The sequence below is a fragment of the Sphaerodactylus townsendi genome, linkage group LG03 (genome assembly GCF_021028975.2).
Source record: "Sphaerodactylus townsendi isolate TG3544 linkage group LG03, MPM_Stown_v2.3, whole genome shotgun sequence".
NCBI lineage: Eukaryota > Metazoa > Chordata > Lepidosauria > Squamata > Sphaerodactylidae > Sphaerodactylus > Sphaerodactylus townsendi.
In genome coordinates, this window is record NC_059427.1 from 117911963 (window position 1) to 117930911 (window position 18949).

General features: G+C 43.7%; 1 protein-coding gene across 1 annotated transcript in view; it reads right to left on the reverse strand.

The window, feature by feature from the left end:
- The window catches only part of SEC14L1 (SEC14 like lipid binding 1), a 54824-nt gene extending 36359 nt beyond the window's left edge, over nucleotides 1-18465 (reverse strand). The window contains exons 1-2 of the mRNA XM_048488094.1: nucleotides 18259-18465; nucleotides 10183-10273 (exon numbers count right to left, since the gene is read on the reverse strand). Coding sequence (XP_048344051.1) covers nucleotides 10183-10245 — 63 coding nt within the window. The 5' untranslated portion in view covers nucleotides 10246-10273; nucleotides 18259-18465. The remainder of the gene's footprint in view (nucleotides 1-10182; nucleotides 10274-18258) is intronic.
- Between the last annotated feature and the right edge of the window lie 484 nt (nucleotides 18466-18949).

An 18949-nucleotide genomic window follows, 5' to 3' on the forward strand; every position in this document is an offset into this window, starting at 1 on the left:
GGGGGTCTCAGTGCTACACCCTATCTTTACATACAGCCTCCGCTGTGAAGGTAGGGAAGCTTAGCTCAAACCAAGCCAAAGTCCCCTTACAGGAGGGGAAGGTAGAGCTGACTTCCAAACCCTCCCCTGCCTTCCCTTTCTCTGCACACCTCCTCTTCTTTCTAATGTGGGCTGACGCACTCCCACCTCTAGATCTAGGGATCTGATAAAGTGGTTTTGCAAACCCCTCTCAATTTGCCCCAGTGATCAAACCTCAAGCCTAGGAACTGTTTTCTTTGCATCTTCTACCATCTTCCTATAGATGCTATATTACCTATATGACTATAATTGTGGAATTGTTTAAGTTGTTGCAAAACCCAATAATCTTTTAGACGGTGTGATTGGGATTGTTTTTACAAACAAACATCCTACCTGGATATGACCTCTCCCTTCTCCTCTAAGCCTTCGTGGTACCCCCCGTCTTTGTAATTCCTTAACGCCTTTGAATGTGTTGCAAGTGATCAGTTGTCGAATGGGGCCAACTGCCTAACCAAAAGTTTGGCCAAAACAAATTCGAAAGAAAGGGGAGTAGTCCCCCCCCCCATCACTCCAATCAAAGTCTCATCCAGCAGACCATATCTGTAAAGTATCACTTTCTATCAATCATTCAAAAAAATTGCTCGCTCTACCTCCAGGGCTCAGGGTCCTCTATTGTCATCTACTTCTCAACCTAGCCAGCACGCGAAACCCCTTAAAAGCTGTTGCTTGTTTTTCTCTTCCATACAGGAGTCCAGCTTCGGCCATGCCAGGCCAGCCCCATCCCCGAAATGGAGCTGGCCTCCCGGAGGATCCAACTCCAGCCAGCTCTGTCGAGAGGGTCCGGATTGCCCCCCAGCCTGGGCCGAGATGTGGGAGGGACTCTGGGAGCCAGCACACCCATTCTCCTTCCACAAGGATCACAGCCCCCGCTGGGGCCACCTCTGGGAACGGCAGCCTGGGCCAGCTGTGGCTCAGAGGCTGATGCCGCTGCGGTTGCTCCTCATCTACACCGCACTCTCCCTCTCTGTCAGCCTCTGGCTGAAGCTTGAGTTGCAGCTAGGGACATTCCTGATAGGTTAACCCTTGAACTCTCCTCATTGTTCTCAGTCATGAATATTGTTGGAACACGCCTTTCTTCACAACCTTGTTCTCGAGAATCTCACTGAACCTGCAATGCTAAAGACTACCAGTAGCTCTCCCTAATGCTCTTGAGAGAGAAATCCAGTATGGACTCTAACAACGCCATCGCTTCTGTAGCTTTGGTAGTCAAACAGCAAGAGCCATGCATTGACAATTATGGCAACCACCGGGTTGCCTTCCTTCCGTATTAATCATCCAGCCTATGTATCAAGTAGCCATGTTTCATTGCTTACTGTGAACCAACTATTGCTGAAGTTATTGCATGCCTTTAATTCTTTAGAAGTTATGTTATTTGTTGTTGCTGTATTCTGCTCTTCTTCGTCTCTGCCGGAACTCTTGTTGCCTCATAGTCAGCCTCACCATCGGGTCTCTACTCCCAGGTATTCCACCTCCTTCGAGTCTCGACATCAGCCGCCAAGCCAAGCCTCCGCTTCTGCCTCGGACCCTCCTGTCGGAGCTGACAAGGGTCGCCTCTCTGCTGTGGAGTTTGTCTCCCTCGCGAACTTCCCTAGTGGGAGTCCCCGGCACTCGCCTTTACAATGTTAAGACTATTGGTCGGGCTATCCTGTGCCCTTATGTGGTCCATCAACTTCTAATCTCCATTGCTCTGGATGCTCTAATCTCGAAGCAGCAGGAATCATTCGGCTTTAATTCACCCAGACAATCGTGGCCGCCATTGATTACTTATTGTTATTAAGCATCACTCGTAAGGTTGTGAGAATGTACATAATATGTGTTGTTTTAATCTTCTGGATAATTCCCACCATTGATTCATATGGAAAGTAATGTGGAGCTGCAAGTAGTTGTATCTAATCTGAAATATGATGTTTGGCCCTAATATGGTCAGCCCTCTGGAGCTGGCTGTCGGGAGGATGGTTGAGTGCTATTGTGCAGCTCTTGCATTGGTTTAATTGTGTGCCTCGCTATCGGATCTTGTTTCTTGCCTAATGTGTGTCTAATATTGCCTTGGTAACGGGTGTAAGAAGCCCCTCAATTTCCCCTTACCCCGCAACCAAGTTCTAATGTTACACAAGCAGCTCCGGTCAGCTTGACTAGACGTATGGAGGGAGACAAGCCGCCCCTTTAAATCATCACCCCTTAGCATTTCGGGTCCCCTTCTAAAATGTAAAAGGGGAGGGAGATGTAGTAATGCACTGGCTGACCCAGTAGCACTGCGTGGTGGTAGAACGTTGAACGCTAACGGACTCTAATGGGCCTTCTTGGTCGCACTGCGACTCCTACTCCTCATCCCCCCCCTATGAGTCACTGGTCATGAACTGTCTGGCTCAGTCATCGGGCGTAGGGACAATGGTCTTGCCCCCCAGGTGAGATTAGGCTCAGACGCCATTTTACGCCTCCTCCTCAAGACGTGAGCTGCAGGTGAGATCATGCATCACTATGATGATCTCCTCGGCTCCCTCCTCCGGGCTTCCCTGGGCCTCCGCTGAACTCCTCGGGTCCCTCCCTCCTACACTCTCGAGTAGAATAACAATAAAAGGTGCCAGGGAACCAGCACGCGGGAGACTCGCTAGGAACACGGACCTCCGGGGTTCTCGGCCAAGCATGGCGCATCTCCACCAGATGTTATCTCCAAGCGCCTCTCGCCTCGTTTCTTCTACGGGGCTGACCACGTGGGCTCCACTACACAGAAAGTGAAAAGTTACCTGCATGTGTGTGTGTAGGGGGAACCCCACCTGACGCCTCACAATAGCAAAGTGTGTATGTGTTCCACTTCCACTCATATTACCTACCAGTATTACCTATTTACTGTTTTCACTGCTCATCTCTGCCCATCTGCGCGAACATTCTAAGCCCTCATTCTAAGCCCTCAGGCCATAGACAGACAGGCTGCACGAACATTCTAAGGGGGACAGTTAAACACAGTCAGCTTCATGGCCTGGTGCGCCAGGAAAAAGACATTTTACCTGGCTCAGGTATGGATTTTTGGCAATTTGAAGGTCCGATTAGCTGCCCGCAACAGAAAGGGACGTCATGGGAAAATTTGGGGGCGATCCATCCAGCTGTTTTGGTGTTAGGGCAAGACTAACAAACGAATGGTTAGCTTTTTATATATATAGATATAGCCACATATGATCTAGTCCAGTAAAATACTAAAAACAGGTCTGTGCCTGCCTTTTCATTAGAAGCCACTGTAAACACTGATTTTCATGTGTCTCTTGATTATCTATTTTCCTAGTACAGTAGCCAAAACATATATATACCGTATATACTCGAGTATAAGATGACATTTTTATGCTGAAAAAGCCCCTCAGCTTATACTTGAGTATATACAGTCATTCCAAGATGGTGGCCGGAGCTGGGGCTGCTGTGGGGATCAGGTAAGCATGTTGCTTTTTTTCTAACTCACCAGAGAGCCATAAAAACAAGTTGTAAGGACAGCCTGCATAGCATTACAACTAGGGTGTGTGTGTGTGTGTGTGTGTGTGTGTGTGTGTGTGTGTGTGTGTGTGTGTGTGTGTGTGTGTGTGTTAAAAGAAACCGAGGCATTTCTCTCCTAAGGGTTATGGGTGCACTGCATTCTAGATGAATACAATTCTTCATACAGTAGTTTACTGCCAAATACTGATGTTGCTGAAGACAAAGACTTTCTTTGGAGCAAAGTTTAGGCTGGCATGGCTATGAATCCCAGAATTATTCTACATTTGGAGAAAACAGTGGTTCATTTGTGTTCCTAGAGTGTTGGAAAGCTGCTCATCCCTAATGCAAACTCTGTTAAGCAACTCTATCTCATCTTGCTCCAAAATCTTCTGTTTTTAGCTGCTACTGAGTCAAGTTCGAAGGCTTATACTCGAGTCAATAAGTTTCCCAGTTTTTTGTGGTAAAATAAGGTGCCTCGGCTTATATTCGGGTCGGCTTATACTCGAGTATATACGGTAGCTGCTATTCCTTCATTCTTCCTTCATCAAGCTTCCACCAGGCTTGGGTGAAATTAGTACTGCACAGTTTTCTTTTATTTCACAAAGTTCCAGCAATTATCTTCTTGCCTTGGAAAAGCTTATTATGTTGTCTGAAAATCAATGAGAACTGCAGAGTTAGTAAACCAATAGGACTACTCTAGAATGCACAGAAAATACAATAGATATATTAGGATTGATCTGATATCTGTGTGGGTCACATTCAACAGATTAAGAGAAAAGTATACACAGGGAAAAATTTCTACAATACACTATGTAAAAACTTTATTTTTTTTCTTTTACTCCTACTACTTCTGTTGGGAAAACTGTGACTAACTACATATTATTTAATGTGCTTTGAAACAAACTCATAAAAATCTGATTTCATTTTCTACATCACACTTGCAATGAAAAAATGAAGTGACTGATCTTTGCTGTATCACAGCACTATACATACACAAGTCCCAAGAACTGCAGAAGAAATAAAAGAAGAAATAAAAACAACATACATCATTTGGATAAATTAAGAGTTCACTGATTTCAATGGTGGTATAATTTTAGAGAAACCAAATGAACCACTTCATGCTAACAATATTCTAGAGGCCACAGACCTCAACAAAAATGAGTATTTATAGCCCAAGTCAGTAACAAAGACCTTTGTTTTGCCAAAGTAAGTGTTAACTTCCTCTGACAACAGCAGCATTTCAGCACCTCTTGACAAGAAAAATGTATGCCTGTTTTCAGCACAGTTAAAATTTATCTCAAATGATCCTGCTCTACTGTTTTTTGCACAGAATGGAATATACAGGACCAGAGATAATCTATGTAAGTAAGTGTTGTGGAGACTAAGGCTACGAACCCTCCCTCTAAAAGGTCAGATCAGAATTCAATATACTGTTTTTCCTTCTTAATGCCTATTTTTAATTTTTAAAAGCCTCATTTACTAAAAAGCATTCCAGCTGCCTTGTGAAATGTTTGAAGGAATCTGACTATCTGAATAAAACAGATCTTTGCTTTCTTTTCCCACTCCCACCCTTGTGTCTTCTGCTGTGCCATTTCTTATACCTGGAACAACTTCTCCTTCGATGCCAAGCCTCATTCCTGTCCTTTTTTCAAATCGTCCCCTCCCTCCCTACTTCCACTGTGATCAAGGATGACCAAATAGGACTGGAAATATTCAAAGCACAGATAATTTTTACATTAGTTTCTCCAATATCATCTAATACGATCTTAGCAGTTAGAAATAATAGCTGGGACCATATTACCAATTTCACTGAGACAGCTATTTTAACTTCTAGTATAATCAATAACATAATTCAGTGAGAAGAAGCTTCTGAAAATGAGTCTTCTGCTCAAGCTCAACAGAATAAATATTCCAAATAACTCAAGTATGCTATAAGCCATTGATCAAATACAAGAATCTGACTGAGGCTAGCATTAGAAACCTACAGTCCAGAACCCACAAGGATATTGCAGGGCAGCCATCTCCTTTGCCCCACTATTGCCTCCCCCACCCCCAGCCATTCTTCTGATTGTCTGCTTTTCCATTAAAGCCAAGGCTACTGTCATTCCTCCACTCCTCACCTTCCTTTGCTCATTCCTTCTCTCTCTGTTTGTCTTAGTGCTTCACATTTGAGCCATGGCTACTGTCATTCCTCCCTCCCACTACTGTTATTCCTTCTCTCTGTGTTTCAGTCTCCCTTTTTCTATTTCTGCCATGGTTACTGTAATTCCCGCCCCCAGCCACTAGTCTCATTTCTTCTTTTGGCATGTCTGTCTGTTTCCTATTTCACCCATGCAGTCAGTCCCCACCCCATACTGTCACTCCTTCTTTTCCGTTCCTTCCCCAACCATCTGTCAGCCTCCACTGCCTTCCAGAATTCATGGGGGTGGCTCCTTACCTGCTTGCCTCCCCAGCCCCTCCCTACAGTTCTCTAGCAGACTGCTGGGCTTCCCTTCTGCCCTGCAGACACTTTGGCTCTTGCTGCAGATGGTGGACACTTTTCTTCCCCCGCCCCCTATCCAAATGGTTGTACAGCCACCACCTCTGCAGGCCTCTTCCAGCCCTCATCTTTCTATCCCTGGAAACTGCAGCATGGCATGGCTATCTCATCCTTGTTGTGGCTGCCTCTTTTTGACCTGAACTTCCCAGCCACCTCACATCCCTGGAAGCTGCACTAACCCTCATTTCTCCCCCAGCACGTGAGATTCCTTCCAACCAGGCCATCTTTTTCTCCAGGCAGGCAGGCAGGCGCAACAAATATTGTTCCCTCCCACCCCCAGCGGTGCTGCTTTATTTGAATGAGGGACATTTCTGCACAAATGCAAACAAGATTCTCTATTTTTAGATTTTGTAGCATCCCCTCGGCCTATTTTTCATATTTTCTGATCTTTCTGCAAAGACCTGGGGAGTCTCCCAAGTTTGCAGGGAAATCTAACTTAAATGTAAGTCAGCCTGAACCACAGATTTAGGCCATTACAATTTATGTGGTGCCCTGCAAAGAACTTGCAGGGAGGTGATATCCTTGCATCTTCGCTGGCTTCTCTTCCCCTCCTTCTCTGTCTGTCTGCACATACAAAAATAATGCTTTTGTTTCGGGGGGGGGGGGGTACATCCCTCTAAATTTAATGTTAAGGACTTCCGATTTTTTTGTCCTGGAGTGTCCCAGGTTTGCAGAAATACCGGCTTTCTTTCTGTGTGGTCCCAATCAACAGAATTAGATATCTGCAGATGGACAGCCCATTTGGGAAACAGATATACAGTTATTGCTATTACAGGGGTGAATACCCGACACGTTCTAGTACTTTGCCTGGAATGGAGATATACTTGCTAAGTTTCAATGCATTTGCTCTTTTTGGTCCTTCCTTCATTATGCCACACAGAAAATATGCAAAACATCTGAACAGGATATATTGATAGGTATAACAGAACAGGTGCTTCATGAAGCAATAACTAAGTTCTGCTGGTTCATGACATTGAGAAATATATGCAATGCATAACCAACAGACCATGTGTTAGCTCCTGAAGCTTTTGAAATAAGCCCTGGGCTCATGATGAAAGACTGAAAATTCCATCCTTTCCTCTAGCCTTCATGGATGAGTTGGAAAATGTGCCTGCAGTGGTGCCTTAAAGGACTGATTAAAAAGTTTGAATATCACTCAAGAACATGTCCAAGGAAGTTTCAAAAACAGATAATACAATGCATAGCAAGTTATAATACGAAGCCAACAGAAACAATGAGCCAAACCTGTTTTTAAAAACGATGCAGAGTGATTAACTGAAAACAGCAAAAATAATTCATCTTGTAAAAGTTACTCTGACACTAGCTACAACTCATCAAAAACCAACAGTACAAGTATAACCCTCCTCTCTCTCTTTCTCTCTCTCATGTAGTCTGCTTTTATATCTAGTAACAAATAGCCTCTTTTGGTTTTTTGATGTACTGACGCATGGAGCTGAAGATCATTATTAACACAGTTATTTCTTAGTAGAAGAGAGGGGAACAAGAGAGGCCCATGCACATCCACCATACTTCCTTTCCCAAGGTAGCCCGCTGAGTAAGGAAGCTGAGAGAAGACAAGACAATGAATACAAACCCATTCTGCAACACCCTCATGGTAAATGTAAAACACATCAGTTAAACAGCTGTCTTCCTCTCATCTGCTCAAAGTTCTCCCCTACAGCCAGAAACATCTCAACTTAAATCAGTGGTTCTCAACCTGGGGGCCGGGACCCCTTTGGGAGTCGAACGACCCTTTCACAGGGGTCACCTAAGACTCTCTGCATCAGTGTTCTCCATCTGTAAAATGGATAAAGGTTAGGGTTGGGAGTCACCACAACATGAGGAACTGTATTAAAGGGTTGCGGCATTAGGAAGGTTGAGAACCACTGACTTAGATGATAATGCTTGGCATACTCTTAATGGATCAATCATTCTCTGCATGTTTCAGACTCAAAAGAGAGAGGTAGCTTTTTTTCAAAAAGACTGGAGCAATATTTCACAAATGTAAACAATATGTAAGTTTCCAAACTGAGGCAAAACAGTCCATGGTTCCAAAGTAACACTCTTTATATGCTATCCTAAAAGTAGAATCCTAAACAGAGATACTCCCTTCCAAGTACATTAATTTTAATGGTTTTGATAAGTGTAACTCTACACAGGATTGCAACTCTAAGTATAACAAAGGAACCATACCTCTAGGTAGGGCAACATTATCAATCTAGTTCCACAGAGAAAGCTTTCTCCTGCAAATACCATCCAAAATAAACCAATAATTTTACCAGGCACTTCAGAAGTAATATCAAGCAATATGTTATAGGCCAATAAAATAGACTGTTAATGGTAAGAGACATTTAAACCCTGAATCATCCTTCAGTAGAGGATGGCGGCCAAAGCAGGCACTTTCATTTAATGGCAGAAGTTGAACACAAGTTCTCTCTAGACAGCTGCACCCTTTGTTGTGACAGCAGCACATAAGCCTAAGCCAATTCAAATATTCACATTCAGTAAAATGCATGAACTAAAGTAAGAGATCCAAGAGTTGAGCCACAGCCTTACAACAGTGCTCAAAAGTCACAGAAGACCTTCAACCAAATCAAGAACATTCCTTGCTGCACAATGAAAAACTCAAAGCTATTTCTGCCAACTTCCTTCCACAGAATGAAAGAATAAAACAGATGACGTTTTGACTAAAAGCGCAGCCAGACACTTCTGCTTTTATAATAGAGAACTAACTGAGGCACATCACTGTCCCTCACACACTCATCAGCAGGATTTGTCCTTAAGAAGCTTGCTCAGATTTCTTGAGAAATGGTGCCAGTGAAGCCGTATCGTAACTCTGGATTTTTAAAAAATGCTTTCCAGCTTCTACTTGGCATCCACAAGCAACTTCCTACCAATACAAAAGAAATAACTATAATCTTCCTTATAAGCTAAATGCCTCATGCGTGTGAAGAGTTTTCTTTCTTACCGATCCCAAAGCCAATTTTTCTGCCTCTTGTTCACTCTAGTTCACAATGTGTCACCAGGCAATGGACTGTATTTACCACTCTGCTCAGCTAGGCAGGAGTCTCAGAATGCACCAGCCTCGACTGAGCACACTGACAAAATATAACCTATCCCCATTAAAGAGGTTTATAAAGCAAAGCAAACGGTTTGGTAGGTGGTATTCAATTTGTCACATAAAATTAAGGAGTGATGGCATTCTTCTTAATATAATTAAATGGAGGAAGGTCAGATTACAGCTATACATTTTGATACATTAAATTCAGTTGAAATAGTTTTAGGACCACAAAAGCAAATATACAAAGAGGCCACCATGCAATATTTATAACCAAAAGAAGCTAAAAAAAACCCACTCTTTGAGGCAAGGATGCCCATAACACTCAGATTTACAAATTTATTTAGAAAAAAAACTGAATGATGCCTCCTGAAGAACCTGCCTGATACCGCTTACAAAATAAACAGAATTAAATCCAGCACTAAAAATTCAGTGCGGCATAAAAACAGACCATTAAAACCATTGTTGACTAAAATCAGTGTCAGCATAGTGTAGTGGTTAAGAGTGGTGGACTCTAATCTGGAGAACCAGATATGAATCCCCCCTCCTCCACATGAAGCCTGCTGGGTGACCTCGGGCTAGTCAGAGTTCTTCAGAATAATCTTAGCCCCACCTACCTCCCTAAGTGCCTGTTGCAGGGAGAGAGCGGGAATGTTAGCCACTTTGAGACTTCTTAAGGTTGAGAAAAGCAGGATACAAAAAACTACTTTTCTTTTCCTTTAAAACAATAGTTTCCAAGCTTAAATAGTATTAAAAGATCAACCCCTTAGTTAAAAGCCTGGGTGATTGGAAACATTTTAGCCCGACACCTAAAACAAAGCAATACAGGCATCAGATGAGTCTGTAAGTGAAGGGTATTCCATAAACAAGGTACTACTACCCAAAAAAAAAAACCCTGTCTTTGGTTGCTACCCGCCTCTCCTCTAAAGATGGAACCACAGACTGCAGGCCTTATGAGGTCTTAACTGGCAGGCTGGACAATATGGAAGATAGTTCTTCAAGCTAAATAAATAAATAAATATGAGCAGAATAGAAAACTGATACTTACAACCATAATTAACTCAAAGGGATGCTTATACACCCTCACGGGAGACTGGTATTTCTGCACCATGGTTGCAAATAAATAGTACTTCACAGATCTGGGGGAAAAAAGTGGTAAGATCAAGTTATGCACAGTGACCATTAACTATGAAAATCTTGAACATCACTTACTACCACTACAATCCCATACCCTAAAATACATATAAAATGATTTAAGATAAGAGATTTCAATCAGTAATTCACAAAAGCAGTGTCATGATCAGAATATTTTTCCTTCAACATTTTTTTAAACTTTCAACATAATATAATTGAAATATGCCACAGCCATATTCTGTACCACTACAAACTATATTTCAATTAGAAATTACTAAAATGCTCCCAAAGGATGGAAACCTATCACAAGTAGTATTTATATGCACTCAATCTACTATTTTAAGTAAGGCAATTCTGGTTCAATTTAAAACCACTCACTTAGAAAGTGAATAAACAGCAGAATAGAGTATCTTTATTGCAGGCTATTGACCAGATTTGTAAACACATGGAATGTTATGGAATGCAAATTGAGAAGCATTAAACAAACGTGAAAGCAAACTGAACAAGTTAAAATGTTCAAGAAGTAAAAGCAGTAAAAAAAAAACAATTATAGAGTTAGAAAGAGAAAAACATTAAGCCCACACTAGGAACTGATAGCTGATGCCTAGACTTTACCACAGCTAAGAGGAATTTTGCCACTGACAAGGTAATCCTATTGTTTTTATCTTCTAGAACAGGGGTCTGCAACCTGCGGCTCCGGAGCCACATGCGGCTCTTTCGTCCTTGCACTGCGGCTCCACATGGCTTGGGTCCTCTCAGCCTCCTTCGGAGAGTTGCCCTAAGGATTCATGGGAAAGAGTCCCTGTTCCTAGAGAGGCACAGCCTGTGACGGCAATCCCAAGTCACTTCCCAGCTTCCCCTGTCCCAGCTGCCTGGTTTGGCTGGATGCTGGTGATGACGGCATGGGGTGGTAGCAAAGGTGCAATCAGCTGGTGTATCCTCTTGAACAGTTGAGTGGAGAAAGGCAAGAAACGGGAGGGAGTTGCAGGAGTGCAGATTTTCAGTGCAATCCTAACCTCAGTCCACCACCCTTGAATGGGAGGTCAGGGGTCAACCCTGCTTTTGGTGGCCTCATTCCCCCCTCCCCTGGGTCCTTCTTGGGGGGGCGGGACCACATGGGGGACCCCAGCAGCGCCGCCTTAGGTTGCAGACCCCTCCCCCAGCTGCCCCACTGAGCCCAGGGGCTTTTCTGGCAGATGGTAGCCTGGCTGAGTCCAGGTGAGAAAGACAATATCAGGTTTTAAAGGAGTTATTACCTGCAGCCCTGCAAGGTTGCACTTGTTGGGGCTGTTTGATGGGGAGGCAGGGGTGGGTGGGAATTGTTTGCTTCTGCATTGCCAAGGAGGGCAGGAGCGCATGGGGAAAGCCTTGCACATGGATCTTGGAAGCTTTGCTTCAGAGTAAGCCAGTGGAGGGTAAGCTTGTAGACTGTGGAAGGGAGGAATGCCAGGATCATCCTCAGCCATGGTTGTCATGGATTGCCAACTCCCGGCAGGCAAATCTCAGGACATTTGGGGGTAGATTCTCAGAAGCTGTGGATTTTGGGACCAGGGCAGGGGCCATGCTCAGTGAGGAATATGGTTGTTGAGTCCATCCTCCATGGCAGACATTTTCGGGGGAGGGGGGTTCAGCCCCCCCCCCCCCGGAAACAGACAACCCAATTAAAGGCACCAATTTTGATCCACCATCCAAGTGGAATTTGAGGGGGTTCTTTGGGGGGGGGGGCATAATCAGTGTCTTTCAACACAAGAAAAGAGAAATGTGTGAAACGGGGGTTCTATTGCTGGTCATTTGAATCATGTACAAAACAACAGGCTTTTTACCCCTCCCCCCCTTTTGCTTTGGTGTGTAAAAATGGGCCCCAAAGAAGGGAACTTCTCCTTGCATGAGAATATATACAGTGTTATCTTCATTTTAGATGTCAAAAAGTATTTGCGGCTCCAAGTGTTTTCTTTTCCGTGGAAAATGGGTCCAAATGGCTCTTTGGGTGTTGAAGGTTGCAGACCCCTGTTCTAGATTCTAGAATCTAGAAGAACCCTGAAGAAATGACCTGGAGACTGATAGGTCAAAGTCTTCAATAATGATCATATTCTCATTTGCCACTCCCTTGGTGTAGTGGTTAAGAGTGGGGTAGTGGTTAAGAGTGGCAGACTCTAATCTGGAGAACCAGGTTTGATTCCCCACTCCTCCACATGAGCAGCAACTCTTATCTGGTGAACTGGATTTATTTCCCTGCTCCTACACAGGAAGCCTGCTGGATGACCTTGGGCTATATAGTCACAGTTTGTTAGAACTCTTTTAGCCCCAACTACCCCACAAGGTCTCTGTTGTGAGGAGAAGAAGGGAAGGCATTTGTAAACCGCTTTGAGACTACTTATAGGAGAGAAAGGTAGGGTATAAAATTAAACTCTGCTTCTCCTTCTTAAATAGGTATATTAATTAAGTAAAGTTTTAACTGGAGTTTAATCTAAACACTTTTCCTCTTGTATGGAATTCACACAAGATGGCAATATGTTCTATTGTCTCTGGTTCATTTTTATTATAGGGAAGGAGCCTTTGATGGTAAGGAAGTCCCTGGAACCTTCCTTTTAGTAATTCAGATGGAAAATAATTTAATCTTGCTCTGCAGGATTGTTAAAGTGTTTAGATACTTCACTGGACAAAAGGGATTAAGGTATTTGATACCAAACAGTGATGGCAAGCATGTGGAAGAGTTTGAAACAGACCATAAATGTGTCACAGTGATGTCCTTAGGTCTGAAAAAAAGTGAGTTGCTATATGAGGGCCCATTTGGTAGTGCATATTTGAAGAAAGACCTACAGGTGCTACCTTATGGGCCAACACTCTAACTCAACTCAAAACATAACCACCTTGCACAAAGTATGGAATCAGTCCCTGGGCATTAGGAAAAACAAAGATTTTAAGCCAAATTCTTCAGGCTACTTTCAAGTGGCATTTGAGACACAACATGGGACTTCTAGGAGAGATCTGAAAATGTTTGCTTGCAATTTGTAGCACCCAGGTACCTGATATCTGCAGCACATAGTATTTGTGTGGCTACTTTGGCACTGTAGACCTTCAGTGCAGAGGGTACATGTTGGCCACCACCATTAAAAAAGAAATTTATAATGGAAGAGGAGACAACGTTAGCTTTTTGTTTGCCCATTTTCCACTGATGAGACCAAGTCAAAGAATGATCAAAAGTCAGACCCAAACACAAAAAGCTTCTCACTTGTTCTATCACTTGTCCCTCCAGTGGCCATCTATGAGCTATGTATCTTTTCTCAAACACCATTATTTTGGATTCTTTATGGTTAATTTTCAACTGATTCTGATGCCAATCCTTAGAGAATTGTTTTATCAGATAGAGCAGCCCGAGGACGTGCATAGGAAAGAATTACCATGTCGGCTATGTAGAGGAGACTGGGCATCCTCTTCATTCCTAATTTAGGAAGGTGACCATCAGGACTGACAAGGCTTGTTCCAAATCATTTATATAGATGTTTAAAAGGGTTGGAGCTAACATGCAGCCCTGTCTCACATCTTGGCCATTGAAACTGGCTTAGAAAGTGATCCTTTGTTGTCTACTCTTACTTGGAGGTGACCATAATCATATAGTGCCATTATAAGGCACAAAAACATTTTATTAGGCAAAATACAATCTATCTTTCCCCCACAGTCTCTGCTTTGGGATGGAGTCAAATGCAGATTTTAAGTCTATAAATGCCACAAAGATCTTACTATTCAGCAGTTTTTTTTCCCCAACAAATGAGTTAGAACTAAACAACATACAGTGGTCGAATAACCCATCCTAAAAGCTGCCTGTATGTCAGATAGGATACTATTTTCAACTAAGATGGAGTTTAGTTTTAGGTTTACATAGCAGGCATACAACTTCCCAATGATAGATAAGAAGTTTATTGGTCTATAGTTCTCTGGATTTTTAGGTGGTCCCTTTTTATAAATAGGCCTGGGTCCTACTAAGCTGGATTTTACACGATGAGTTTATTATGGTAAAAAGAGCTGCTATTAAAAAGAGCTTGCCATTGACAATTAGCTTTTAATAATTATGCTGGGATGGCATCAATCCCAGGAGTTTTCCCAGACTTTACTTTAGAGATCACCTCACTTCCTCCTCTGTGACTGGACTCCAAGATGGGGTGATTAGATCTTGATAAGCAAGATAAGTAATTATTAGATCTTGATAAGCAAGTTCAAAATTATCTGACTCCTTAAAAATTGATCTAAAATAATCTTCCCAGACAGTTGCAGGAATTGGAGCTATCATGGATAGCAAACTAACGACTGCTGGCATAAAGGGCACCAGCAGCATGAAGCTCCTAAAGCAAATACTTGTGCTGCACATATGACTATAATACAATTTTTTTAAGTCTCTAGTCCTCATGGTCATATAAGTATGCCTGAATAAACAAACTGATACTAAATCCTCTGATATTCTAAATAGCATGCACTCATATTAAAAGCTTTTGAAAGTGAAGTTTTGTTGTTTTATTTCAGTTTCTTTCAGATAATCAGTAAGAAGGCATGCAAACATTACAGGCAGGAAAATTTACTTCTGACACGTCATTTTAATAGGCTGAGTCACTTCAGTCAACAGAATATATTTAATGTGACACTTTCTTGGTGTTACTTTTCAATATATACAACGGACAATAAAACTGACTTTTTTGAGATCTACTTTTAAATAAGCACTGTCCAGCAATATGTACTGTAGCCAACACAGGCTAATTCTAATGAGGAATAATAATCTTGCTGTTTAACAAATGCACTGAAGTTAGGCATTTCAAAAGTGCTGAATAGGTACTGCTGGGAGAAATTTTAGTTTCCAAGTTTTGGGATTTAATCAATGCCCTCAATTTTAAACGCGGCGTTTCCAACCAAGACCAACCAATTTATATAACATCTACCAAGCAGGACAAACACCATATCTTCAGACTTCTCAACCTTAATGGGAAAACATAGCAGGCAAAATTCCTAAAGCAAGACCAGGTGGTTGCTGTTACTGGCAAGATTTTACTTGAACAATACATTTATTTGGCATTAGAAATCCTAGAGAATTCAAGTTTATTAGGTACAGGATATATTTTATATTATGTTAGCTATTTTGAGGGCCGCAGAATTAGTCATAAAAATTGGGGCTGAGCCATCAGCACCTAAAGTGGCCTCTTGCCAGGTCACTAAGAAAAAGCAGCCTATTTAATTAACAGAATGTAAATTAAGATAATTATTACTTTAAAACATATCCTTGAGCTTCGCAAGCTGTTAGCAATCATTTTAAAACTACAAGAACATTTTAAAATCACTTGTTTCGCAGCTCTGAGGAAAGATGGATGAAAAGCTTAACACGCCGGAGATAACTAGCTGCCTCTCAGACACTTACCAGGAACACTTACTAAGTTAAAATGCCAACACCTACACCATATGCAACTTTTTTGCTGTCACGTCACAGCTGACTTATGGTGACCCTGTACAGTTTTCAAGGCAAGAGATTTTTGGAGATGGTTTGCCACTGCCTGCTTCTGTGTCATGAGGTTTCCTTGGAGGACTCCCTCCAGGGTCAGAGATGATGAGTGTCTGACTAGCCCAGGGGTAGGGAACCTGCGGCTCTCCAGATGTTCAGGAACTACAATTCCCATCAGCCCCAATTGGCCATGCTGACAGAGGCTGATGGGAATTGTAGTTCCTGAACATCTGGAGAGCCGCAGGTTCCCTACCCCTGGACTAGCCCAAGGTCACCCAGCAAGACTGCATGACGCAAGTGTAGGTTCCAACCTAGTTTTCACAGATCCTAGGCTAACACCTTAACCACTACACCATGGTGGCTCTCCCTTAAGGAATGCATGTAGGTAAATACCTACTGAATGCGACTCCTGAAAGTGGTATTCACATCTTACTTTTACTGTCCACCTGCACTGACCTTATGTACACAACTAACACAGAAGTGTCTTCTACCCTCATTCATAGGGCAGATAATCAAGAGGGGGGGGAGGGGGAGAAGAAAGAAGAGAGTTCTTTATCTCTGCTGAAAAAGTGACTACTTCTCCAGTTAGCTTAGGAATGCTGAGGGAAAAACAAAGCTCTCCAACACAAAAACACAAAGATCTGTTTGCTAGCAAGTCATCAAGCTATTATGTTTAAACAGCTGGAAATAGCCTGTCTGAGGCAGCCAAGCAGGACAAACTCAAATTAAGATCAAGCAAGCGCTTCAATGAGCAGCTGTTCATTTTTCTACTCTTAACCAACTGTGTACTGTAAAGCTCTCCAAAACAAATTTTAGAGGAAACCTGTCTTTTTTTAAGAACACAGGCTAATGGAAATAGTGAATTAACAGTGATCTAGGGTATATTCAGAGGTGGGATCCAGCAGGTTCTCACAGGTTCCCGAGAGTAGGTTACTAATTATTTGTGTGTGCCGAGAGGGGGTTACTAATTGGTGATTTTGCCACGTGATTTTTGCCTTAGTTACGCCCCTCCTCTCAGCAGTAGTGAGCAGAACTTGAAGCAGTCTAGCAGGAGGTGCACCGGCATGCATGGCAGCCTGCGCCTGCGTGCATTTGTTTCCCGCCCAAGGACCGGCGCAGCGGCTGCATCCTTGCCACAGCCCCGCCCAGGAATGCCCCGCCCCCGGAATGCCCAGTCACACCTCCATCATGCCCCGCCCAGCCCCATTGGCGCTACGCCACAGTTTGAATCCCACCACCCTGGGAACCTGTTACTAAAATTTTTGGATCCCACCACTGGGTATATTCATTACATAGCCATCAACCACTGACGTAGAATGGAGCCCAGTAATGTAAGCCCCCAAAAGCAGACATTTCCCTGAACTTGCATAGGGAGAAGAGAGAGATAAGGGGGGGGGGGGCACAGAAGAAAATCAATATGGACAGGCAAAACCATTCAGAAGTTACGTCATATGCTGAAAGTGACGTATTCATCGTTTTCAGTCAGCAGAACAGAAGAGGAAAAATACAGATGCATAGAATAACGGACAGAAAAGCAAGGAAGGGGAAAGCAAAATTAAATAAGTTAAAGCCAGAGGACCTGAACGTAAAGAGATAGGGGCAGTGGACAAAACGAAGAGAGCAAAGGGGATTTAGGCTAGAAAGTGACGGAAGGGACCTACGGCAGAGGAGGGGACGAAGGATGAAATTAAGAGGGAATGAAGGCATACCCAGCAGACTGGGTGCTAGAGGATCTCTACTGATTCAGAGAATGGGCAAGGGTGATGATGTTGCAGGACTCAGAACAGAGACATGGAGGAGACCAGCATCCAAAAAGGCTGCAGGGGGGAAAGGGGACACAAACAAAACAGGCATAGGATATGGGGCGGAGAACGCATACCATGACTGGTGAGGCAAGAATTAAGCAGCATGCAAATGCAGATAAGGGAAAACACGACACACACCTGAACTTAACATCGCAACCCTTGACTAAGCCTAAAGAATTTAGGGCAAAAAGAGAAACCCAGGGAAGCTTTCAAGACCCATAAATTATTAAGCATGTCAGAGGAAATGAAGCAAGAACAGACGAAAGGGGGGTGGGGGTGGAAGAGAGATGAGAGAGACAAAAGCCACAAAAGACCTTATGCTGAGACCAATCAAAAACAGCACAACGTGGCTTTTTCTTTTTGATGTTTGCTAAGGGCCAATTTTGTTTCTGATTTTGCGAGGGGCCAACTTTTCTCCTTTTTCTCTCTTTCTCCCTTCCCTTTTTTTGGAAACCCAGAAGGAAAGGAAGTGCAGGGAGATCATCTTAAGCGCAGCGACGAGAGAGCGGGAGGAGGAGGAGGGTGGGAGCAGAGAGCGGCGCGGGAGGCACGAGACCCGTTGAAGGGAAAAATCTACAGGGAAGGTTGGGGGCGGGCGGAGGACCCCAGCAGGACCGGAGGGGACCCCGGAGGAAGGAAAGCGCCCCAGCGATCAGCAAAAGATACTGAAAAGGCGATGCCGAAGGCGCCGGCGCCCCCCTACCTTCTATCGCAGAGGCCGGCTGAAGTCTCCCCTCATTTCGGCTCCCCGTTCAGTCCCCTCAGCCGTCCCCTCCCCCTGCTGCTGCTGCCCCCGCCGGTTCTGGGGACTGGCGCAACAACGGCGGCAGCAGCAGCCGGCTCGTCGTTAACCACTGACAATGTAGAGGAGGGGCCCGGCCGCCGGCCAAGTAGCGCGCCTGCGCACTGAGAGAACGAGCGATTCCCCCCCTCCTCCTTGGCTCGGAAAGGAAGCGGGTACACATCCGCCTCTGCGCATGCTCTACTCTGAATGGTTTGCGTACTGATTCGCGCTTGCGCAAATTAGAGAGCGATCACGAGCCAACGTCAAAGCTGGATTAAAGACAAAAAAATCTTTCCATCGGTTGTTACGCAGCTCTCCGGTTTTTTTGGAACGCGGTTATACTTTCTTTTTTTGCACTAGTGTCTTCGTGTGCTATTATGTTGGGGACAGGCCAGTGCCGGGGCAAGAGAACGGAACAGTGGATATAGATGCCAACACAAGATTAAATCCCCTCCCCAAATGTCCAGTTGATATTGTTCATGTTTTAGTAGAAAGTGTCGAAGAAATTAGGCAAAATGAAACATCAACTTGGAAACACCCCCCAGACCGATCTTAAATGCTCGCTCAGAGCGAATTCAATTGCACTCATTGAATTAAGTGGCGTGAGGTT